Genomic DNA, 26,238 nt, shown 5'->3' with positions numbered 1-26,238 from the left:
TAGTTCTGTTATCGGTCCCACAGTGGACAACAATGTTTCGATCCCAAGTCTGACGATAGAAGAGGATAGTGTTTCGTCACGATTGTTTCCTTAAAAGATGTCTCAAAGGATGGAAAGAGAAGAAAGAATATTTAAATTGTCTTAGACCTCAACTTCTAAAGAATGTGGGATGGATAGGCGTGGTAGGAACAACATGTAAAATAAATAGTATATTTAAAATTAGTTATATCAATTAAAATTGTTTTTGATGTTACTTCTTATTTCTGATACATATGAAAGGCCATGCATGGACGTGGTCTTTGCATAGAGTTTTATGATTGAATTGAATGCATGAATTTGTTTGGAATATGAATTTAGGCAAGTTGCTGCAGCTGATGACACTACATATACTTCCCCCCAAACATAGCAACCAGGTACACATAACCTTAACTTAATTATTAAAATATCTTTCTCATATCTTCAACTTCTATGCTTATATATAACCTCAAACACCCATCTCAATAATCACAATATTTTCTGACATCATCTTTCTTTCTCTCTCTCTAAGTGTTGATCAATGACTCAAGCAAGCTTCTCAGAAGAGATGTATCTTTGTCTCGCAATTTCTGTTTTGTTGGGTTTGTATATGTTTCTGCTAGCCTTGGATTCTCCATTCACCAACAAAGGGCTTTCTTTGAAGCTGCAAGATTGCAGTTTCCCGATTCTCACAGAAACTATGTGTCACTCAGAAGAGGGGATGTAACTCACAACAATTTGTATTTGTTTTCTAATTTGAGGATTAAACTCAAGAGTTTATTTTCAGTTTTCTTAACTTCTACAGTGATGGTATAAGCAGAATACAGATTCTGAACTTCTGCTTTTGTTGGGAAGGGAATTGAAGATCATTGATTAGTTGAAGATACTGAATACTAATGACGTAATTAAAGGATGCTTTCAAAAAAATGTTGCAATATCTGTTATTATATTATATAAAAGTTGAACAGATTAAAAGGATGGACGAGGTCAAGACTAATTTATTTGTTAGACAAAATGGATTTTAATTTGAAATAAAATATTCTTAGAATCCTCATTTAGTGATGGGTAGGTCCAAGTGGCTTGCACCTCCAAGTCAACGACAACTTTCTCTTGCTTCATTCTTATTGTGGAATCTTTCATTATAGTTTATCTTGGTGTCGTTATGTCACAGAATTTGCAGAATCTGAGCAAGCTTCGATTTGGTTAAGCAACATGATAATATTACATGATATCATTACTTCTGGAGAGAAAATAATAATAATAATTATTATTATTATTATTTTACAAAACTTATAATTTATAGAAAAAAAAGCAACTCCATAAATAAAGTACAGTTTAAATAAAATGTTTTTTTTATCTATATTTATTTTAATTATTTTAACACATAAATTTAAATTACATTATTTACTATAAATATTAAAATTAAATACTAATTATTTAACTATTTTTTAAGATTGTACTTTTTACGATATAAAAGTGTGGGTTTATAAATAAAATATACCTTTATAATCTAGCTAAAACCATATTTTTATGATTACTGTAGTTTGAAAAAATATAAATCTACGTAACTTAAAATTTGTTAAAATTTTTATGTAATATTTATTACTTTCTATTATTATCATTTAATTTATTACTTTTAGACACTAAATTGGATTGAAGTATGAATTTTGAAAAGTGAATTTGTATCAATTTGAGATAATTTGTAGGTAAAGATAAAGTTATTTGGATTAAAGAAAAGATAATATAGTTTAAGTAGATATGAGTAAAATGAAAATTTGTGTACCATTAATAAAATTTAATAAATTATAATTTTTAATAAAGTAAATTATATAATTATCATAAATAGAAAAAATGATATTAAAATAAGATTAAAAATGTTATTTAAAATTAAAAAAATATGATTTATTGATATTATCATTAATAACTTGAAATAAATTATTATTTTTCTCAATAACTTAAAATAATTTATTAAATAAACTATTTAATTTATATTTTCACATTTATTTAAATTTATTTTATATACAAAAAATATTTATTTGAATAATAATAATACTAATTATTATAATAATTATATATATAATATGATTATTATATATATTATCGTTATAATAAATAAATATATATTATAGTACAGAGTGTTATCATAATATACATATAATTAATATATAATCTATAATAATGTATAAAAAAAAATTCTCTTTTGTGCCCACATTTCAAAATTGTAATTTTATCCTTTAAAATATAATTATTTATTAAATTTTTAAAAATTGATTGTTACTTATACAAACTTTTTATAAAATTGTTTATCTTTACTTCTTCTCTTCTTTTTTCTATTTATTATTCTCTTATCTTTTCTTATATATTTCACTTTATTTTTAATAAATATAGTTTTATTTTATATATTAATTTAATAATATTACAATATCATCACCTACTAATATAATATTACACATATTTAAAAAATACATACATACATACATACATACTTTATATAACGTATATATATAAATATACTTTTATTTTATATATTAATTTAATAACATTACAATATCATCACCAACTAATATAATATTACACATATTTAAAAAATACATACATACAAACGTTATATAACGCCTATATGTTTGCTAGTTATTATAATTATTTATATATATATATATATATATATATATATATATATATAAAAGAAGGTAATAAATATAAATAAATTAAATTATTAAATACAAGAACAATGAAATAATTTTATCGTAATAAGTATTTTTTTTCTTTCATTTAATTTTAAAGAATACTAAACTCTGCGACTCATTTACAAATTTGTGCAAACTTTCCATCCACGTACTGCTCGAATATATTTATAATCTATGATGTTATTTATCCTATCACATTATTTAAACCAAGATATATAGAACCGCTACAGATGGTTGTTAAAAATACAAATTACCATAGACATATTTCATACCTTTAAAAAAAATATCTCTAGCAGTGGGAGTTCAATGTCTGCTTTAGATTCACACGCTACATATAGAACAAGACCTCGCCAAATTCTCAGTCCAGTCAAAATTCAAAGGTGCTATAAAACAGAGTAATACTTGTGTATTTCTGTCAAATGGTCCCTTATTCGTGGAATTTAAGAAAGAAGAACTTAAGGTAAAATAAAAGAAGCTGCAGAGAGATTCAGAAGAAATCAGGACACAAACAAGCACATTTGTGTTCATCTCCAGTATGTTCTGTGTATGATATTCAGTTACAGAAGCCTGTTGCATAAACCCAACACGGAAAGTTTAAGATAAAACATTATATACATTAAATTGTGATGTATCCAATAGGAGTGCGAGGAGGATAACCTTTCTTACGCGACTTAACCCCCTTTCACATTAAAATAGCCTTACAAAAGGGAGCCAGTATATGATATAACAGGAAGTAAAGACTCCATTTCAGCTTTCGGTGGATTGGATTGGCCTGAGGCAGAAGACACTTTGTTTCTAATGGAGGATCCAAGTCATCGCCGCTGTTGATTGCACATCTGGCATGTGGTGGCAGACCTAACATTTGCATACGTACAATGTTCACAAGACCAATGATTATCATCACTCATTCTGCTGGATATGCTAGTTCGGATAGTTGCTTTTCCTCTTCCTCCTCTCCCCTTGCTGCTCCCTGCTGCATTTTTCGAGCTCGTTGCTTTGCTAGAAGCAGCCCCATTACTATCAACATCAGATAAACCATTCTCCAATGCCCTCACCAAATTCTCAAAGTAGTTTCTAGTCACACTGCCAAAACAAAATGAATTAGAAAACATGTATACACCCTAGGGTGGACTTTCTTGGTGTATCAGATGTATACAAAAATATAGAGACATGAGCATCTACCTGGTCAATCCAGCTAGTTTGGTGCGGAAGTCATTGAATTCTCTGGATGGGCCATCGGCATTTAGGAATAACTGTAGTTCCTTTTCAGCACATTGATGAAGTCTCTCCAAACCCGATTCTGCCTCACCTGGTGGGAATAAAAGTATCGTTTGTAGGAGAACCACCACATATGCAAGATATTTCAAATTAGTATTAAAGTTGACAAACAAAACCTTGTAAGTACTCAAAGAATTGCTTTTTAGCATGTTCATGCTCCGGTAAATAGTACCCATATGCATATGTCCATTTCAGCACCCTCCTGCATTCAACAATCTGCCAACATGAAATTCAAATTAGAAAGCCTTCCAGTTTACAACAGTTGAAAATATTCTCATCATAGGACCACCACCTTCAGAAAACAGTTAAATTAATAGTGAATTATGAGTCCTAAAACTTGTTTGAAAAATCTTTTCCATGAACACTTCTAGGAGAAAAAATAAAGAAAAATTAAAATTAAATAATGCACAAGTAAATTTGCAGAAGTTTTGCTCATATAATTTCTCTTAAGTTTGTACTTTTAAATTGTGCAGCAGAAACTACTTTTTGCTTCTTATTTTTCTCTCCCATAAATGTTTATAAATAAGATCGTCCAAACATGTTCCTAGTAAAACTACTATGCAGTCCAAAATAATTGAAAGGTTCGTAAAACAATCAACAAATTTTACTGCTCATTATACCAAGTTCAAGACTATTAATATTCATTTACCTGTAACCATGCCTCCGTTATGAACTTAAGCTGTGATTCAGGCTGGCACTGTGTGTCACTAAGCTTCTCAATCTGCCAAAGGAAAAAAAGACAATTACTACACAATTTTAAAGTTCCTGAAAAGCAGATATCAAGCCCTAATTATAAGTAAGAAAAATGACAAAGCAATAGAGCAAAAGGTATATTTTTCCCTTTTTTTTAGAGTTTATATTGACAGACACGTGACAGTAAAATAATTAAAAGGCTAAGAAAGAACAAAAAAATAAAATTAAAAATTGCAGCCATGAGGAATGCGGCAAAAACTAAGACCTTGGCTAGTTATTTTCAACGTTCAATTGTTTATTATTGTACAATGAAAGGATGAATAACTTAATATTTTTACTGCGCCAACTTGAGGGACTACACATATTTTTCCTTTTGCAATTTCACTTTCCATTATTCCTAAAAGTTTCAAAGCACGCTTAAAAATCAGCTTTCCTACCGCAGAAAATTAGATTTCACATCAGTTGTCAAAACACACTGCAAGCTAATTGGAGGGAAGAGGAAGGTGGGAATAAAATGGAAGAAAACAAAATAAAAAAGTATGTGTAACATACATGAACAGTTTGCATCTGGTGTAGGTCTGCAAGAGCCTTTTGCCTTGACTGATAGTTAAAGAAAAATAAAATTAGTTATACGTCATTAACCCAAACAAATTCAAGCAAAATAAAATTTAAACAGTGGATGTGGGAACTGTAGATAAAAAAATCATAACGATAATGGACATTAAAAGTGTCAAGTGGTGCATACAGATTGGTTGCTGGCCCACCGCTCATAATAATGTGTGTACCTCTCCAACGAATTCTTTGCCATTTCTCTTCTTCTTTCAGTTTCATCATACTACATGTAACAAGATTAAGTTCAAAAGCGGATATCATTATCATACTACATGTAACAAGACTAAGTTCATAAGCAGATACTGGTAGCCTGAAACCTGAATCAAGAAAAGTACAGCATTACAAGGTCACTCTTACCACTCCCTCTTGTTTAGCTGCTTCATAACGATTGCATGCATAAAAACCACCCGTCCTTTCACCATGGTCAGACCACGCACCAAGGCATAGCCTATGCAGATAAAACAAAATATCAAGTTTAGTTAAAATTCACATAAGCTAAAGTTGTTTGGAAATAGACATTAGACGTGTTAAATATGAAAATATAAAAGCATCATTCATACCAATAAAAGGAAGAAAAAGGAAGTGGAAGCATGCAAAGGTGGGAAAGACGTACCAGCAGAATTCAAATTTACAAGGTGGAGTACAAGTCATATGCATGCACCCTTGGTTTTTTTCAATTGGTCGCTTGCACTTTGGACACGGCTTTGAGTTAGCAAGTATCCTGAAAAACACTAATTAATAGCTGGTTTGGTGCATCAAATCCAAAAAAAATGACACTGTAGTAGTGTATAAAATGGACATTGGTTATCATATATCAAATAATTCTTCAATCTCTGAATTTTTAAGTGTGAATCATAAATTGTAACAGATCATATGATTCAGAGAAGTAATGAAGCCTAGCTTGAATTACATTACAAATTTTATGAATAGTTATATGTTATTAACAAAATATACAACATCTATCTCTCAAAAACAAAAATGAGGATTTATGTAGAGAATGAATCGAACAAAAATTTGAAAGCAAAAATTTACACTGATTTGACGTGCAAGTTATGATCTGAAATTTAAAAAGAAAACACCGACCCCTATTTATACTCTATAACCTAATGAAATCAAATAAGGAAAGAAATCATGAAAGAGCTAGAAAATATGAAAGTCAATCCTAAGACATCACTAAGATCCTATACAATATTATAAGATATATTGATAAGAATATTTTTCATATGCTTTTAGCTAATAACTAGTAGGTAGACAAGTAGTCCAAATCTGAACTCTAAAGTTTGTTCCTAGCTCTGTTCACAGGTACAGTTGAGGACAAATTGGTAGAAATAGATTAATTATATAGGTTTTTTCCTACATACTAATGTGGAAACTGCACACTATGCATATCTGTCCATTTTTATTTTTAGTTTAAGTGTCTTTTCGTTTCATCAGATCACATTGAATCATATTGACCCAACTGTGTGGCCCACACAATTTACAAACAACCCACTCAGTCAGTCAGTACACGACAATTCCAAACTTTAGATCTGTATCAAGTAAATCTACTAATTTGTGCCACAATTTCAGCTGCCATGTGATTGTCTCCTCAATTTGTATATTTTGCGTACCAAATCATATTGAATCATTAAATGGAAATCATGAACAGCTAGGTTCCTACAGTGAACTTCACTGCTTAGAGCAGTGCAATACATGAATATTCCATGGATTAAGAACTGATTCAGTAAAGTTGCATATAGAAAAATTAAAAACACAACAGTTTGTGCGTTTTTTTTTTCCTTTACACCTCCAGCTATCATTTAACCAAATTCAACTATAAAAATAAAATACTCACATGGGATCATCAGTTTCTTCCTTTAAAGATGGTTTAAAACATTTCCAGAACATTATCTAGTTTTGTTGCGCAAAACCATCACACAGGAATCATTTGTCATAAATAGGAAAGCTACATGAAAACGCGACATGCAGTGGTGATGGCCAGAGACAAAGCATGAAATCTAATTGATCACGTGGAAGTACGTTTTCTGTTTGAAGAAGCTAGGACCCAATCCAATCGCTACGAAATCTTTTCAAAACACATCATTGATTTTGTTTTCTAAAAACATTTCATGTCGTTGTTCACGAACTCAGTGACTCAGACTCATGAGTCCACCATGAGTGAACCAAATGTGGTCAAGTCTACTCTGAGTACACCGAGAAACAAGTTTTGAGATCAGTCATTTCATAGACAGTGAGCATACTCATAGACTCGTACAAGTTCGTGAGTTGACCTTTGGGTTATAACCTTGCTTTAAACCCACCCACAGGCAACAACACACTCAAGAAAAAATAATCTCACCCTTCCATTATTATTCCTCAATTCCTTTATCCTATTTCATAATTGAATGTGCTTAATTTCAAAACAATAAATATAGAAATATATTTTAATATAATTAAAACCAGGAGTATTTTTTATATTACAACACTGTTGTATAATGTTGCTCCCCTTTGGTGTCCTGTGATGTGTTCATTATGGGGAAATTGCCTATGCTAAATAACACCCACGTTCTCTCTAGTCTTAAAATAGACATCCCCCTTTCTTATGTTTTTAATAAAAGGGCATTCATATCCCCTCTATAGTAGACATTTACCCCCTTATAGTTTTGCTAAAGGACACTCAACTCCCTTATTGTATTTAAAAATACCATACTGACTAAAATTTAAATAAAAAACTATGAAAGTTAAAAAAAATAAAATTAAGGCATTAAAATATAGAAATTAAAGTTTCTTTTATAAACAAAGAAAGAACATATGGAGTGTAAATGTCATTTATTAAAATCATGAAGGACGTGAATGCTCATTTAAAAATTATAGGGGGTGTAAGTGTCATTTCATTAAAAACACAAGGGAGGTAAGTGTCTATTTTAAAACTAGAGAGGATGCAAGTGTCATTTAGTATAACCTTAACGGAGATATGTACAATATACCCTTTAATTAATATTGTGTTATCAACTAATATGCACACCCAGATGCAAAGATTTTCAATAGAACAAAATGATTGTAATGTGCATTAGTCTTCACATAAATGAGTTTAATTATTTAATAATATTAAATAAAATTAAAATACTATATAGATACCAGTTCGAACCAGGTTCAGCCCTTGAACCAGTTTGATAATTGGTTCAATAACCAGTCCACTTTAAAAAACATTGATAAACACGCATTAATAACAAGGCATCGATGAATATACATTTATAACTCATTGACCTTGACATAAATGAGGCATCAAATACTATAATTTTTATTGGCAACTCCAAACAGGGACAATCAGCACAGCACAGCAAGAAACTAACATCTACAGATTTCAAAATATATTATGTACCAGTTCATGTTCTCGGATTCTGCACTATTTTTTAAAATCCACTTTGACACAGTGCCACAGTCCACTGGACGGTGAGCCTCCTCTGTGCACTGTACATCCAACACACCAATTAGTGGAATATGAAAATTCTAAAATGTAATGCTATAAAAATCTAAAACAGATTCTAAACAACTTACATTCCAGCAAAAGCTATATGAACAGAGGCAAGATACATCATAATTTCCACTTCCAGCATCAAAAGTAACTGCGTACTCACAACCTGGAGCAGGACACCACTTGGTCTACAATAAAACAGAGAGCAGGATTAGACAACGAAATAGAGAATGGTGTCAAAAAGTGTAGAACTTCAATGATCATAAAAAACAAGCAGGACTTAAATAAGAAAGGTAGGGAAACATTACGTGTTAACTAATGGACCATTTATCACAAAATGTAGAAATTTATAGCCATTTGTAGCCACACTAACACTTAAATCAACATGTAAAGAATTATGAATGCATAATTTGGACATAAATTGTCAACAAATCAATACAAGATTGCAGTTGGCAGAACAAAATGCATAATTTCTTTACTATCATCACCAAATCAAAAATCTACAACATACCTTCTTATTGTCTTCAATGTAGGACCTAAGAAGGTAACGGTCATACTTCTGTTTATCTTCAGGAGATGCTAAAAGATTAATCATATCTTGACCAACAGCAGCACCACAAGTGGGATCAGGACATCTCAGCCCCAAACATCCCGGACCATCATTAATTGATGTGCCAATATATCCTAGCATGTAAAAAGAATAGAAGAACGTGGTTTAACAAAATTTTAAAAACAATAAGGAAAGAATATTGATGATACATGTATTCACACTAGTCAAACAAAAAAAACACAACAGCGCAAGGCATGATTTAAAAACAATGTCAAGACAGACAGGTATCCGTGACAAGCAAAGAATAGAAGGATGGCACACAGCTAATACCTGCCCAGCACAAATAGCAGTAAGGATGACCACAAGCAGCCGATTTAACTCGTGAACGAGAATACATCTCAAAACAGATGCCACAAGTAAGCTGACCGACCACAAAAAGGGGTAAATGTGAGATAATTCATGCAGTGAAGATTAAATGAAACCCAGGCAGCATATGACAAGAAAATTAAAACTTAGTCAACCTGTTTTAAACCCCAAACAACCACGCCTCACCTCTCTAGCATTAGAATTTTGGAAAACTGGCTTATCCAACAAACCAACTGTCTTTCGAACTTGTTCTTCGTCAGCAAACCAAGCATCATGCACCTTACTGACACTCCTGCATCACCAATTCACTCTCCTTCAGTGTATTAGTAAACGATAAAAGAGACAAAACTTTATCAAACAAGGCAGCATCAAACTATACGTTCACATAAAACTGCAACAGGAAACAAGACAAATACAAGGTCAAAAGGTAACAAATTTACCAATTATAGTGACGAAGTAGGATGCTCGCGGAAACCCGCGGTATTGAGAGAACTGTCGATACTCTTGTGATGTCATCTTCCTGCCTTTGCCGGATGTCCAATTCCCTCAGTATGGTAAAATTTTGCTGAAATCCAAACAGGGATCCGTCAATCGGACAGAGATAATATAATTCCAGAAACAAACAGAGACACGAGTAACAAACACAATAGGTCCCAAATTAGAAACAGAGCACTCATGATCGTATCCATAAGACAACCAAGAGATTGCATGTTATAATTCTTTCGATATTTTTCATTTCGAAGAAAACGGCAGCGCAATGGAGTGAAAAGCGTCTCCACCGTTTAAACCAACGCCCTCTCGATACATCAACCGACTCCAGCGATTGACTAATACTATTAGTCATCGAGATCAATTGAGCACAAATTCCGGCCCTACCAACCACACACTCCGGTATAGTTCCAGAATTTATTAAAATCAACCACGTGTCGTAAAGCTTGAACAGTATCCTTTTCATCTGAATACATCCACCACTCTCGAGTGTAACAAATTACTCCGCCGCAAGAGCCGCCTTATCAGCCTCCTTCACTCGAATCACTTAATACTTCACAGTCGGCAAAAGTAGGTGATAACAACGACATTCGCAGCTGAAAAAGATAAATGAATCAGAAACGTAAGTCCAAAACTAGACCTACCTCGGGGCGACGCGACTCAATCCGGTCAGAATCATCAGCGTCTTCGAAGTAGTCGTCGGCGACGTCATCGTAGTCACTGTAGTAATCCATGGGAGCATCCTCGGTCTCGCCACTGTAGAAATCGTCGTCGAGTGACTCGATATCGTTGGCGTCGTGCATATCGTCTTCGGAATCCATAGGAACCCTAATGGAAGAGTGAAGGTTTTGGAATTTAGGAACGATCGAAGGGGTTAGAGAAAATCTAGGGCACAGCACCGAAGATTAGAGAGGAAGGTGAAGGCGAAGGAAAAAAGTGTCTTGCTTTATGGTTTCTGCCTTCGATCCTTTCTCCTCCTAACTAACGAGAGGCTTGGAAAGTGGAAGAATAATAATTTAATTATATCTTTATCTATATATTTTTAAAATAATAATAATAATAATATTAAAGATGGAATGTGTAATTCTTTTGTAATGGTTATTTTTTACTATTCAAAATATTGAATGATACACTTTTATCACATGTAGCTTGTAAGGATGTCTTCATGTTGAAGTAGGTGAGTGTTTAAATAGATTAATATGGTTAATAACAAGTTTAAATTTACTAAAAAGAAAATATCTATTTTAATTTATGAATAATTTAGTGCCAAATTTATGTTTTCAATGTTCAGTTTAACTTTTTAAAAAATATATATTTTAAGATAATTAATTTTCATCAAACTTTCAGTCATTTTCACATAAGGACGTAGCAGTTTCATATTTTCAAAAGTTTTAATTAATGTTTTTAATTGACACTCAAAAATTATAATTTTAAAAACTAATAATTCTTACAAACCGCATTTTCTATTATAAGTAAACACAGTAACGAGCGTTGTCCTGGTATAACTCACAATGTTCTGCTGTTAATTTTATTATTTTAAAAGCATAATGATGTGACGGTTTAAAAAATTAAAATATATTTAATTTTACTAACCGTTTGAAATTATTACAAACATCTTTTAAATATTTCTATCACCCCTTTTTTTACCGCAATCATAATAAGAAATAAATATAAATGTTATAGAACGAAATTTATTTTCTCACTTTCAATTCTAATATCTCAGCTATACTATCATTCAACGAAATTTCTTTCTCATTAATACTGTTAATTTTGTGTATTGTTGGTTTATATTTTAAAAAGGATTAAATATGTTTTAGACCCTCAAGTTTAAGTAAATTTTAGAATTAGTCCATCTTCGAAACTTTATACCAATTTAGTCATTCATTTTTAAAAATGCATAGATTTAGTCATTCTTACCAAATTTTATAAAGTTTATTTGACATTTTAAACGCATTTGTGATAATATTTGAGTTAACATGGAAGCAAAAATGTTTCAAACGGTGTACATAATTCAAATACTATCATGATATGCGCTTGAAAAGTCAGATAAACTTAACAAAATTTGACTAAAATGACTAAATTTACGCATTTTTAAAGATGAAGACTAAATTGATCAAAAATTTTGATAAGGGACTAATTCTAAATTTCGCTGAAACTTGAGGGACCAAAAACATATTTAACCCTTTCAAAAATAACATTGTCAATTATACTTCAAAATAAATATGTGAAAGGAGTAAAATAAACATTCAATTAAAATATCATATATACATTTTTAGACAAAACTAAGAGTAAATTTTTAAAACGAAATAACAAATATGGTAATATTGACATATCAATTTATTTTTAAATTGATACAATTCAACACAAAGTGAACTTATGCATATTTATATATTTAATGTATAATATCGCTCATTTTGTTTATTTTTTTAATTAGATTATTGCATGGATTGTTATTGAAGATCTACAACATAATCTAATCATATTAGATTTATTGAGAGTTTTACCGATTGATATTTGCATTATGGCAGATCTCTTCAATTCTTACATTTTATGTCTTAATGTAAATCTACAATGTATATTATCGATGTGAGAATGTGAAATTCAAGTACATTCATTACAAATTAAGAATAAGATTAATTTATAATACATAAATAAAAAAATTCTAATTTTGTAATATTGAGTTGGATTTAAATTTTATTGTCTTAATAATTATGAGAAATTAATTGAATAGTTTAAAGTGTGTAAATATAATTGTAAGAATATAAAAAATGGTTTAAGAAAAATAGTGTTTTTTAAGACACTAACATATTTTAATAATAAAAGGTTAAATTATAAAATTAATTTTATATTAATTAATGAAATCCGTTTTATAAAAATAACAATTTATTTGGATTTTATTTCTAAACTTTTTCTTTATCAAAGATCATAAAATTATTTCTATTGAAGAATTATACACATTCATCCGATAAGAGTGAATAATAGATAAGTTCATTTTTTTTTACTTTTTTATATTGTTTTGGTATTTGTATTTGCAAGTGAATTATAAAATAATGTATGTGACTCAAAAGTGGTGTAAGTAAATATTTGTATTAATTTATTTAGAAATCAATTATTTTTAAAAAAATAAATCATAGATACAGTAATGATACTTTATTATAGTCTATAGGTAGAATCATTCTATTTTATAGTCATTACAATAAAAACTAAAATGTACAAATGAAAACTTTTTCTTTATTAATTAACTTTGTATTATGTTTTCTATCCACCTTATTTCTTACCCAAAAGATAAATCTATAACTTTTGTAATACTGTAATTCAACCATAATTTAATACGTATGGTGAATTTATTAATTTTGATGCTAATCATCCCAAAAAGTCAAGCCAAAATTGTTTTGAAATTGAGTAGCAAAACCTTTGATTATATTTATGTTAAAAATCTAATTAGTATTTTTTTTTATAAAAGTCAACATATTTTAAAACACACATTTTTTGTCTGTACCCTAATCTCTCTCTCTTTTTCCTTTTCATCTTTTGACCTGTTCGCTTAGAAAAACGTAAACAGGAGTTGGTAAAAGGAAAAGGAAACTAGTGAGAACAGAAGCACACTCAACTGCAACAATAATAACAAAAACCCCTTCCAAAAGCTAAAAAGAACAATTGGTGATGATGTATCATGAAAGAGGAAACTGGTATGGAAAGGGACCATGAAAATAAAGTCAGTGAGAAGAATTAAGATCTTGTTGAAAGTTTTGATGGAATTGTTAGAAGTAAATTCCACAAAATCGACTTGTAAGGTGAGAATTGTATCTATTTATGTATTATAAATTGACATTATCTCTAGTCGACGTGAAACTTCTAATAATAATAGAAATGGTTTAGGTTTTAGAATTATTTTAGGGTTTATCCTATTCATCGGGTGAAAAACTATTTTCACAGTACAATATTTTGTATTAAAAAAAAGAGTGTATGGAGAAATTGAATCTTGAAGTTGAAGATGTAAGTGGGATCAATTGGTTGGATGAGTGGAAGAATATAAGTTGGTGTTTTCCATTATAGTTTGGAATTTGTGTTATGTGGAGGATCAAAAGCTGAAAGGGTGAAATCGATGTATGTATGTTGCTTTGTAGCGAGTGTAATCGAAGGCTTTCATGTGTCTTTGTCATGGACAAATATTCCGCGATCCTTATGTTTGATCAAATGGTTTTGATGCTTTTGGTTGATTTCAGCATATAAAATATATTTTAATGATTAGGACAAAATGATACTAAAACATGTCCAATCATGTGATTGCAAATTTTTTTTTACACATTTTACTTTTTCAATAATTATTTAGTAAAAAATTATCAAAAATTATACATTAATTAGAACACAACTATTTTTACTTAATTATCTATAACTATATATAAAGGGGATTCCCTCTTTTGTGTCCACATTTCATAATTCCAATTTTACCCTTTACAATTTAATTATTTATTAAATTTTTAAAAATTAATGGTTAATTTTACAAGTTTTTATAAAACTATTTATTTATCTCCTTTTTCTTTTTTCTCATACTATTCATCAACAATTATTTTTTTCATATTTTCTCCATATATTTTACTTTAATTTTTATAAATATACTTTTATTTTGTTCATTAACTTAATAACATTACAATATCATCAATTATAAATATAATTCGAAAAATGCGTACACGCAGGCGCGATAGCGCCTGTGTTTACACTAGTAATCATTAACGAGGATGTAACTCTTTTTATTAAGAGTGTAACAGTTTAAATATTACGATTTGATTATAATTCAGTTCATTTGATATTTATCACAGAATAATTGATGTGCGCGCCACGCATATATATATATATATATATATATATATATATATATATATATATATATATATATATATATATATATATATATATATATATATATATATATATTTTAATGTAAACACAGTAGGATTGGCATAAGGGGTAGAGTAACTTTGGTGACATTTAAAAGGCAAACATGCGTGTTGAGATAACTACGCTTTATGTGCCATATATTAACACCCTTTTTGACTTTCTTAATTATGTACCTTCTTTACATTGCTAAATCTTCTCATTTTTTGCACTAATGTTTCTTCCCATCATGCTTTCTGATACTCCCTAGATTGAATGAGCCAATTTTCAATTAATGTGGGAACATGTGAGAGAGATTAGACAGTTATACTAATAGAACATGCAAATGAAGAATCAAGGGTCGATACTTCTTTTCCTTCTGTCCTTACATTCAATTATAATTTTCAAAATATTGTGCATACTTTTTTTTTGACTAAATATGTTTTTAATTCGTGATATTTTAGTAAAAATTTAAATAGTTTATTTTTAAAATTTTAAACTAATTTATATCATATTTAAAAATATATAAGTTTAATTATTTTAATCAAATTTTATTAAATTTATTTAATGTTAAAATATATCTTTCGTATAACATTAAAATAAAAATGTATCAAGACAATATAAACAACTTAAATAAATCAGTTAAATTTAATAAAAAGGTTACTTAAAAGATAAAAAAAATAGAATAACTGATTTAATCTAAAAAATAAATATTTATAAAAAAATAAAATTATAAATGAAAATGGGTATCGCTAGGTATAAAAGTATCTATGTCAAAGCTTTAATAACATTAAACATAATCATTATTCATAACGAATAGTATCTACCACTCGAGTATACAGCCAAAACCAAAACAGTTTTTATTTCCAGTAGATAGAGAATACAAAATAGTGTATAAACTACATTTGAATAATCCCCAACATCAATGTTCTCAAAATAATTAATATATTATATTAAACTTCATCCAACATTACACAAAATATATGTAATCGTAGTTTGACATAACATAATTTCAATATCCAATTAAATAAATGTTAAAAGTTATTATCATGTTTACCTAAACTTAACATGCGTACTTGTAAAATTATTCTTGTACATTTTCAAAAGACTAATTATACTACTATAAATTACAAAGTTTGACCCTACACTATAGTAATATACTCCCTTTATTGACACTAAAAAATTGAAACAAAAGATTAAACATAACAAAACAATAGAAAAATAGAAATTTATTCTACTAAAAATATCTTAACCTTCTAATTATTGTGAAATTTAAAATATAATCTACCGTGAGCAAATAACTCTAAAATTCAATATTTTAGAAAAAAAAATTAAAGAGAATATATAAAGAAAAAAAAAACAAATTACGCTTTTATAAAATAAAAAAATGAAGGTGTCATAACTTAACGATAATTTTATTCATTATTTATATAAATTTTGTATTCCATGTCCATTAAATTTTACATCTTTTAAAAGCACATTCCTAAATATTCTGTCACATCCCAAATGCTGGTGTCATATGTAAAAAAGAAGTATATTAAAACTTTTATTCTTTAAGATTAAGTCATCAAAGGAGGAAAACTTGCATAGGGGTAATACCAATTCTAGAAACCAAACAACAAATGCATTTTTTCAAAGCCTTAAATTAGACTAATGTTCTATGTGTTAGGTGTGTATTTTTTTTACCAATATGAATTAAAGTGATTTTTCAAAGTGAAATTCAGATAGTCAAATTTAATGTTGATTTGTTGAAATCTATATATTGTTAATTAATTTGTGTGAGAGCGAGTGTCCCACTTTGAGAAAGTTGAATAAAAAATAAAATGCACGGGGTCTTAAGGTGCCATGATTGTGTTTCTATTTTATAAAACTTTGGTTGCAAGAGTATAAATACACATCTTTATGCTGTTTCATATTTATTATTTAATTTAGTAACTACTTTTAATTAGCTATTTTGGTAAGTTCCCCTGATAATTTCTTTATTTTTATAATGTTGCACTTCTATTTTATGTAAGTTCATCATTTGCAAGAGGAGTTTTTTATTTTATTTTTATATTAACCTATTTTAATGAAAGTTTCTTTCCACAATCTTATCGAAACAAGGTGTACTGAAATTATACACGTGTTCCTGAAAGATCTATTAATAGTTGTTTTTATTTTATTTTTAAAGAAATAAGCTGATTTAATTTTATGTTGAACATAAATAAGAATCAAATAAATAACAGTTTCTATAATAACATTTAGACTTCCTTACTAAATCATCAACTACTTGATTTGTTTGTATTCAAACGAATTTACGTGTTTTTTTTTGTTTGAACCTATTTCTGATTTTTGTTTTCTTTGTAATTTTGATGGACCAACGTGTTTTACCTATCTACAAGTATTTTTCTATTTAAGCATATATATATATATATATATATATATATATATATATATATATATATATATATATTTGTTTTGCAAAAGACTCAAAATTTTCCTTTGTGTACATATAATTAGGAGTACAATTTTTTTTTTTGGGAACAAATTTTTAAGATAAAAAAAAAACACTTTAACCGGGGTATAGATTTAAAATACAAAGAAGGAATTGTATTACCTTTTTTTTTTTCCCGAAACTGATACACAATTGTTTTTTAAAATTCTATTGAATAAAAAATTATTTTCTTTAGGAAAAATGAAACAAATAAAAGTTTTCCTTATGTTTTTAGTTGGAAAATGAAAAATAACACAACAGAAACAAGTTTCTTTTACGTTGATTTTAATCGGTGAAAACATATTTTTGTCCAAAGTATTTTCAACCATGCACCAAAAGTATATTTTTGTCTTTTCATTCTCGCTAAGACTTTAAGACAAACTTGGGGTGTCAATAGCAGGGTCCAAGAGTTGATTTTCAACTCGCTATATTTTTATTCAACAACAAAAACAGACAAAAATAAACTTAGTACCAACTTGGGAATTTTTTGTGTCTAAGATTCACTTGATTAATATAATCACTTTATTCCAACGAGAAGTATTTTTTTTTAACATATGGGTACGTAAAACAACAAAGAAAAATTACAAATTCAGATGACGGCTTATTAACTTGAATCATCAATATATATAATTAAGTTTAATTTTTATACACAGTATAACGTTTTTTCTCTCTCATAGATTTCAGTTTAATCCTTTTTCTTTTTTTGAGAAAAAGATATTCCATAATATTTTTCTATTACTATATATACAAAATAAAGCAGTCTCTGAACCCTACTCACATCACGTATTCTAGTTTGTAACCATGATGCAATAATGCAATAATCTATGCCCCTAATAGCAAGAGAATGTCTCATTTTCCAATTACCTAGGTTTCAGTTATCGTTGTTGTTGGAACTTGAAAGACATCACAGATTCCATGCAATCTGCACTTGGAAATTCGACATGCACTCAACTAGGTTACACAAGTGCACTACACACGTAAGCACCAAACACAACCACTAACGGTTATTTTATGTGTAGTTGCTCACTGTACACAGTTTTATTATCTGTACAAACACTATGATTCTGAATTTACGAGAATGGCCCTCACGATTTAACGTTGTTCACGCTTTGTATTGTGCGATATCAGCAATAAATAAATACACCCAAGTGTGTACAGTGTCACAGACTCATGAACCAATAGACAAAATATCTATTAACGCTTCTTTCTTTCTTTCTATCCCTACTTCGCCTCTGTTTCATTTGGCCCCTTCTTTCTCACAAGCCACTCTCTTCATACTTGGAACTCCGTTAGACCAAATCCCCATTTTACTCGTTCAATCTCTCTCAATGTTTCATCAAATGGGTATTACTTATTTCTTCTTCTCTCATTCATTTTCTTAAGATCATTCTGCCTTTTTCTTTATGCCCTTTTCAAATTTACGGTTTTTGTTTTTTTTTTTAATGTTTTTCACTGTTCGAATCTGCTTGCTTCCCAATAAATAATGATAGTAACTCTCTGGGTATTGCTTGTTCTAGAGTTCTTCTGAGCGCTTTGAAAGATTCCATTCCTTGAGTCATGCTGCCTGTGTCAATCTTTTCATCATCCTCATTTCTGGTGAGTATTTATTTTTGCATTATTTCTTTCTATTTTTGATGTCTGTTGTTTTTGTTCTGTCTGTTGAATTTGCATTAGGATTAAAAATGTTTTTTTTTTCGATTTTGTTTCTGGATGCTTTAGGATTTATGGGTTTCCGAGAGTTTGAGGTGACTTTATGGATTTCAATTGTTATCAGTTCTCTCCAATTGCAAGTTTGTTGCTTTCATTGCTTTCTTATGAATCTTGTGAAGGTTCTTTGGGTTTAGATTAGAAACTTTTTCTGTTCATTATCTCGCATTGATTTACAATTTCACTGAACTGTCAATTTCTCTTGGCGTTCCTATATGCCCTAATCTATTTTTATATGAGTTTTGGGAACATGCATCTCTCTTACCAAGTTTTCATCTTCTTAAAGACTGAAGTTTTTTCCATACTGCTAAAAACTGAAGTGTTTGGTAATTTTGTGGCCTCACTGAAAAATCAAGCCCTAGAAGTAAAGTATATTGGTTTAATCCAGGGGAATAAAAAGTTTTTTTTCTTTCTATGTGAAAAAAAAAATGGAGGACTATGTTTCTTTTTATGTCTTCTCTTGCCATGTAACAGATCATAGCTATGATATTACATTACATTATATCAGATCAGATTTTTGTTTTGTAATGGCTCTTAAGCTTGTGTTTGTGCAACCCTTTTTAAGTCATGGCTTTACCTCTATATCTGTTCCATTGAAGCCACTCCAACGTTTTCACATTTGAGCAGATTAAGAATCCCATGTGTGTTTTTCTTGCAGGTATCATCCTTGTTTGCATGAGCAGGTGTGTTTAAGAGCATGGGTAGAGGTAGAGGAAAGGGTAAAAAATTAACTGTTATCAATCACGAGGATCCTGCAAGTGGGGAAGATGAAAAAGTTCCCATGCAGAAGAGAAGAGGGAGGCCACAGAAACCGTTAAAGGATGATTTTGATGAAGAAGAAGTAGAGAAGATAGAAGATGACAGTGACAACAATGTGAAGAATGGAATCTCCAACAAAGAGATGAAAAGCCCCACGGCAACAGAAAATGGAAGGAAAAGGAAGAAAAGCTCACAGGTAAAAGAGAAACTGGAGTCAGTTGAGGAAGAAAATGGCATTGGCAATGGATCAAACACCACTGCTGCGTTGACAAAGTCCAATGGTTTTAGGCATAATGGAAGCAGACGCAAGAACACACCTCGTCGAGCTGCTGAAGCAGGTGTGCAATGCAAGTAACCGTAATCAAAGGAATTTGGATTCTTTGTTGGGTTTGTCTGTGTTGTTTCTCTGCTGTGTCTTCAAAATATCCAACATTGTTTATGTTTAATGCTCAGCAGAGAACAACACAAAAAAAATTCAGTAGAGAATCTGAATTCTGATCGAAGTTGTTGTGCAGTGACTTTCTTCCTTTTCATATTACCAATTACAATCAGATAGGAAGTGAGGCTCAGTAGTATCATTTATTTTATTTACTTGTTTTGTTTCTTTGCTCTCATTTTTAGTTTCCTTTTTCCTGGGTGAGTCTGATTTTGAGGGTTTAATTCACTGATACCCTGTCATTAATTCCTTCTTTTCTTTATTTCAATCATGAATTTGAGAGTTTACAATGCTACCTGTTGTCTTATAATGCTATAACACTTCCAATTCAAACCTTTTCTACTTTCACTTTCACTTTCGATTTCATTTTCTATACTCTCTTTCATCACAAGGTGAAAAAGGAAATCATACCTTTTGCTTCTAATTATAAGTATGGTGTTGAATTGCTGAGAACTACTCAAGTGCTTACCTTATTTTTCTGTGTTATTGTCACATGCCTGAAAGGTAAAAGGAAAATTCAAATGAAATTCACGAGTCTGAATTTCTGAACTTCTGAACTTAAACTCATTTTGTTGGAATGAACTGGAATTAACACTCTGTTTGTAGTTTCATTAAGTATATGTTGTTAGTATTAACAAAAGAAACTGGGTGCATGAAAAGTCATCATATACTGAAACTGTTTTACTGCTGTGGTAATTCTATAACAATGGTTGGAATAGAAAGATTTTTATAAAGTTGTGTTGTTGGCCAATAAAAAGTTATGAAGAATATGGATTTTTTGTTGGCCAATAAAAGTTATGAAGAATATGGATTCCTTCTTTTCAAATAGTCATATATGTTTTTTTTTTTTTTTTTAAATGCACCCTTAGGTGTATTCTCGTATGTGCTACTGCTAATTATCTTCAATTTTTTTTTTTTATCTTTTATTGGGCCAACCAAAATGAATGAATTCAATGGTGCAATATTTCGTTTGTTTTCTTTATAAGAGAAAAGTGTATATATATAATTAAATATATTATTTACAAGGAATAAATAAACCTTCTTTTTAAATAAAAAAATGGAATTCATGCTTTAACACGTGCAGCAACATAATTAATTTAAAGTTGAATATTTCTTCATTAACAAAGATGAACTTAATTCAAAATGTGGTGGATACATACTACTTAAAATCAAACTACATAATTCAAAGTTGTAAAAATTTATAAAAAAAATTTCAGAATTCAAAAATTGAAAATAAAAAGACTGAAATATCATATATTTTTTATTACACATTTTAGGGTGACATGAATGCTCAGGTCAACCCACTTCTAAGTTAATGGGTTTCACAAGATGGGAAGGATTCAACTATTGACAATAACATTTTATCTTAAATTAATAAAACTAATAAATTAAGTTTTAATAATTAATTATAATAGAAAATTCCCACTAATTTATGGCACTCTTTGTTATTATGTTTATAGTTTTATAATTTTAACCTTGAATTTGGTAGTCATAATGATAGTACGTGATTTATGCTTATTCAGCACCTTTTTTAGCAAGTTATTAACTTACAGGTTTATTACATTAAAAGTGCTTCCACATTTGTAATGTATTTTTTAAATTTACGTCCCATCAATTAATGATTTTTTTTCACATATATTTAATTCTAAAGTAGCTGTATTTTTTAATAACACTATAGTCTAATAAAAAAAACACAAACAAGTAGCAAATCGCATTTCTATCTTATATTAACAAAAAATAAACTAAATATATAGATTTTTTCATTAAAAGTGGCATCCTTATAGCTAGAAATTTTAAATTTTTTTAAAAACTAAATACCACTAAGACTATTTAAGTAAATTTTTTTTTATAGGTAAAAACAATACAGTTAAATGAAAAAATTAGATTGTTCCAATTCCTTTATAAAAATTGTCAAAAAAGAAGAAGAAAAGTTCTATTAAAAAATAACAGGTAAAAAAACAACAGAGACATGAAATTGGAAAAAAAATATACAATTTTTAGTAAACATATTAATTGAGCCTAAAAAAAAAAAAAATCCTCAAGACATATCTCTGGTTGACTTCTCTGAGAAGATACCTTATCTATCAAACTCTAAAAGGTGATAAACATATTTACAACAATTTATAATTTTAATTAGTTTCAAATTTTTAAAAATATACTATTTTTTTTTTTGAATTTTTTTTGAATTAGTTTCAAAATTTTAAAAATATACTATAATAAAAAAAACACCATTATCAATATATTAAAGCCTAATAATAAATATTATCAATAATATAGTAGCTAAAATCATTCCAAACTGCACTAAAACCCTCACAGTATGTAGATTAAATTAGAAGTATTGACCAGTATAGTTTGAGTTATGAATGGCTGAGCTTCATTCTAAATTACTTAAAACTATATTTAGCTACAACTTTATGTTCTTCTTCTCTATAAAAGGAACATTTACACATCATAACTTTGTGCAGTAAGAAGAATCTAAGATTCAGCAATGGCATGCAAACACTTTATTCTCCTTCTCTTCTTGGCTCTTCCTCTCACATTACCATCAATTACTTTCGCTCTTCGTACATCTGTTGTCGATGTTTCTTCTCTCAATCGAACTAGTTTTCCGACAGGCTTCGTTTTCGGAACAGCATCAGCATCATACCAGGTAAAACATATTCAGATTTCATTTTTGTATTACATTCAAAATTGTTCTTATCACAAACCTTGAGATTTCAAACTAAACATGACATTATATATTTTGATGATATGTTTGTATAACAAGAACTTATAACCTTTGAGATTCGAACCTAAACTCACATGATTTTGTTATGTTCATGTTATAGTATGAAGGTGCGGCAAAAGAAGATGGAAGAGGACCAAGTATATGGGATGAATTCACCCACAAATATCCAGGTTTTTTTTTTTTTTTTTTTTGTGTTTCGATTTCTAACGTGATATAAAGTAGAAGAGTTTGCTCATGATGTTAGAAGTGAGTCCCTTTCAGAGTTGGTTAAAGTCTATCCTAGTGAATTTTTTTGGAGATTCTGTTCCACCCGTTAACGGATCATTTACTAATTTTTAGTCTCATGCACGAGAGGAATATAACTTAGCGTGAGGGGATGTGTTAGAAGTTCCACATCGACTAGAGATAAAACAATTTCATAATATTTAAGTAAAGTGTAAACATCACCTTACAAACTGATTTTATGGAGTTGAATTAGGCTTAAATCCGATTTCTAAGACTTGACTTAAGTTATTTACTGTCTCTATTTGTATTTCTAAGAGATAGAAGTAATATAAATGTGTAATACTTGCAGAGAAGATAAGAGATAGAAGTAATGGAGATGTGGCAGTTGACCAATATCATCGCTATAAGGTACAATATTCTAAATTCTTAATGATTACAACATCGAATTAATGAAAAAACCAATTATCTTCTTCATCAAAACAATTAGTTATATGTTTCGGATGTTGTTTTTCATTTATATAACAGGAAGATGTTCAGATAATGAAGGACATGAATGCAGATGCATACAGATTCTCCATCTCGTGGTCTAGAATCCTACCAAGTAAGATCAAAGTTGTTGATCAACAATTATTTATTATTTTCGTAATTATTGTATGTGCATTTTCATGTTAATGATTTCAATCTTTTTTTTTTAACCATAAATAGAAGGAAAGCTGAGTGGAGGTATAAACCAAGAAGGAATCGATTATTACAACAACTTTATTGATCATTTGCTAGACAGAGGTCAACAACATTCATTCTTTACTCTCTCATTTTCTCTTAATTAAAAACTTTACATTTTATAATAGTTTTATAAGCGTGAAATATTAATGTTTTAGGTCTACAACCATATGTGACACTTTTTCACTGGGATCTTCCCCAAGCTCTGGAAGAAGAATATAGAGGTTTCTTAAGTCCTCGCATTGTGTAAGTTTCTCAAAATTTATTTTCAATGCTATCATAACTACAAATAATAACATCTAGTTTATTTACGTTACAAGGTGAATTTTAATTTTAATTTTGTTAGAAATCCAAGTGTGAGTCTATGTTTCACATTGGATAAAAATAAAAAAGTGGAACAACATATAAGGATGAAGACCTATAAATTTATCATCTTAAGATTTTGGGTTAAAAATGGTTTTAATATTTTATATGGTTGAATTCTAGTCTCATCAGTGTTGTGTTTCTGTTTTGTCTCCTAATTTATGGATGACTGATTTTCAGAAATGATTTTCAAGACTATGTGGAAGTGTGTTTCAAAGAATTTGGAGATAGGGTGAAATATTGGATTACTTTGAACGAGCCATGGACTTTTAGTAAGGGTGGTTATGCACTTGGAACCTCTGCACCAGGTCGATGTTCTGAATGGCTAAATCCAAACTGCACCGGTGGTGATTCAGGAACAGAACCTTATTTAGCTTCGCATTATCAACTACTTGCTCATGCAGCAGCTGTTCAACTTTACAAGAAAAGTTATCAGGTTTTTTTTTATACTCATTTTTAATTGCTCTATGGGGTTCAAGTATTTTTGCATAATTCTTGTTCTTAACATTTGAAACTCTCTACTCAGGAATCTCAAAAGGGCTTGATAGGCATAACAATAGTGTCTCATTGGTTCAAGCCAATCTCAAATAAAAAAGCAGATAAAGAAGCTGCTCAACGAGCCATTGACTTCATGTATGGATGGTAAGTCTTTTTTCTAACCGAAACACGCGTTCCAAGGTGAACAATACCTCAGATACATGGTGATCGTGTAATTAAAAGTGTAATTGATAGAAAATATAAAATTTGGTATTTTGATTTGTGATAATGATTATTGTAGGTTCATGGAACCATTGACATCAGGAAAGTATCCAGAAATCATGCGTGACTTAGTTGGTAAAAGATTACCAGAGTTCACTAAACAAGAATCAAAGCTTCTTGCTGGTTCATTTGATTTTCTTGGATTAAACTATTACACCACTTACTATGTTTCCGATGCACCCAAAACACGACCTAATTATGACACAGATTCCAATGCCAAAAGTTCATGTAAGAACAACTTTATCTATGTCACTTTTATTTAAATTATGTGTTATAATTTCATAATATCACATTTTGTATTTTGTTTCGTGGTGTAGCATTTCGCAATGGCGTTCCAATAGGTCCATCGGTATGTATGCAATCATGTCAAATTTTATGTTCATATTATTATTATTATTAGTTTATTTGGTTTTATATAACTTTATATAATTATATTTGCAGAGCGGTTCTGAATGGTTATATGTTTATCCTAAAGGAATTAGAGAAGTGTTGCTCTATACCAAAGAAAATTACAAGAATCCTTTGATTTACATAACTGAAAATGGTAATTAAATCAAACATCATTTTGTTATCTTTGAAATATATCTCGTAAAATAGTTATTCAAAATTAATTAAAATTATATTGAATCTTTCTTCTAACATTTGTAGTGCTTATTGCTTTTAATTTGTAGGTATAAGTGAATTCACCGATCCAAAACTATCGTTAGAGGAAGCTCTTCAAGATATATACAGAATTGACTATTACTATCGTCATCTGTATTACGTAAATTCAGCAATTAGGTAATGAATAATTTATTTTTATTGTTTAAAAATAATATTTTTTGAAAATGTAATTTATTTATTTTGTTGACTTTACAAGGGATGACGTAAATGTAAAAGGATATTTTGCATGGTCATTATTGGACAACTTTGAATGGGTTTCTGGTTATTTGGTGCGCTTCGGAATACACTATGTGGATTATAAGAATGGTTTGAAGCGATATCCAAAGCTCTCTGCCATATGGTTCAAGAACTTTCTTCGCAAGTATTAGACCATAGAGAATCTCTTT

At 29.5% G+C, this 26,238-nt stretch overlaps 3 protein-coding genes across 4 annotated transcripts; 2 read left to right on the top strand and 1 right to left on the bottom strand.

Moving 5' to 3' along the window:
- Nucleotides 1-3,157: 3,157 nt before the first annotated feature.
- On the bottom strand, nucleotides 3,158-11,142 carry LOC114185075 (probable E3 ubiquitin-protein ligase ARI7). Of its 2 annotated transcripts, XR_003604743.1 has the most exons (16): nucleotides 10,789-11,142; nucleotides 10,096-10,220; nucleotides 9,842-9,947; nucleotides 9,620-9,710; nucleotides 9,251-9,423; nucleotides 8,823-8,927; nucleotides 8,647-8,735; nucleotides 5,899-6,006; nucleotides 5,643-5,733; nucleotides 5,419-5,508; nucleotides 5,226-5,273; nucleotides 4,630-4,701; nucleotides 4,097-4,196; nucleotides 3,885-4,011; nucleotides 3,360-3,785; nucleotides 3,158-3,269 (listed from the first exon to the last, which is right to left on the bottom strand). XR_003604743.1 is itself a non-coding variant. In XM_028072574.1 (15 exons), exons 1-15 carry the CDS (start codon nucleotides 10,963-10,965, stop codon nucleotides 3,515-3,517), a joined length of 1,773 nt encoding a protein of 590 aa, XP_027928375.1. In that variant the 5' UTR covers nucleotides 10,966-11,142; the 3' UTR covers nucleotides 3,164-3,514. The 2 variants fall into 2 exon arrangements, 1 of the variants encoding a protein (XP_027928375.1); XM_028072574.1 differs by having other exon boundaries at nucleotides 3,164-3,785.
- Nucleotides 11,143-18,652: 7,510 nt separating this feature from the next.
- Nucleotides 18,653-20,727, top strand: LOC114183633. The gene is made up of 3 exons (XM_028070715.1): nucleotides 18,653-18,836; nucleotides 19,012-19,088; nucleotides 19,858-20,727. The coding sequence occupies exon 3, from the start codon at nucleotides 19,897-19,899 to the stop codon at nucleotides 20,311-20,313; it is 417 nt and encodes a 138-aa protein (XP_027926516.1). The 5' UTR covers nucleotides 18,653-18,836; nucleotides 19,012-19,088; nucleotides 19,858-19,896; the 3' UTR covers nucleotides 20,314-20,727.
- A 2,136-nt stretch (nucleotides 20,728-22,863) lies between these two features.
- Nucleotides 22,864-26,238, top strand: LOC114185651 (cyanogenic beta-glucosidase-like). The gene is made up of 13 exons (XM_028073512.1): nucleotides 22,864-23,044; nucleotides 23,223-23,292; nucleotides 23,697-23,755; nucleotides 23,873-23,948; nucleotides 24,053-24,130; nucleotides 24,226-24,313; nucleotides 24,611-24,866; nucleotides 24,957-25,072; nucleotides 25,209-25,417; nucleotides 25,507-25,538; nucleotides 25,631-25,733; nucleotides 25,861-25,969; nucleotides 26,049-26,238. The coding sequence occupies exons 1-13, from the start codon at nucleotides 22,883-22,885 to the stop codon at nucleotides 26,218-26,220; spliced, it is 1,530 nt and encodes a 509-aa protein (XP_027929313.1). The 5' UTR covers nucleotides 22,864-22,882; the 3' UTR covers nucleotides 26,221-26,238.

This window comes from Vigna unguiculata, chromosome 5, assembly GCF_004118075.2.
Source record: "Vigna unguiculata cultivar IT97K-499-35 chromosome 5, ASM411807v1, whole genome shotgun sequence".
NCBI lineage: Eukaryota > Viridiplantae > Streptophyta > Magnoliopsida > Fabales > Fabaceae > Vigna > Vigna unguiculata.
Note: the sequence above shows the minus strand (reverse complement) of the source record. Positions and strands in the feature narration are given on the sequence as shown.

Bases quoted from the DNA above. Each gene is read 5' to 3' on its own strand.
- LOC114185075 (XM_028072574.1), bottom strand. From the start codon at position 10,965: ATGGATTCCGAAGACGATATGCACGACGCCAACGATATCGAGTCACTC. The intron at 6,007-8,646 runs GTACATAATATA...AGTGTTTTTCAG, and splicing joins GAATCCGAGAACATGAACTG to GATACTTGCTAACTCAAAGC. The intron at 4,702-5,225 runs GTATGTTACACA...TTCCTTTGGCAG, and splicing joins ACCAGATGCAAACTGTTCAT to ATTGAGAAGCTTAGTGACAC.
- LOC114183633 (XM_028070715.1), top strand. From the start codon at position 19,897: ATGGGTAGAGGTAGAGGAAAGGGTAAAAAATTAACTGTTATCAATCAC.
- LOC114185651 (XM_028073512.1), top strand. From the start codon at position 22,883: ATGGCATGCAAACACTTTATTCTCCTTCTCTTCTTGGCTCTTCCTCTC. The intron at 24,314-24,610 runs GTAAGTTTCTCA...ACTGATTTTCAG, and splicing joins TTCTTAAGTCCTCGCATTGT to AAATGATTTTCAAGACTATG. The intron at 25,418-25,506 runs GTAAGAACAACT...TTCGTGGTGTAG, and splicing joins TTCCAATGCCAAAAGTTCAT to CATTTCGCAATGGCGTTCCA.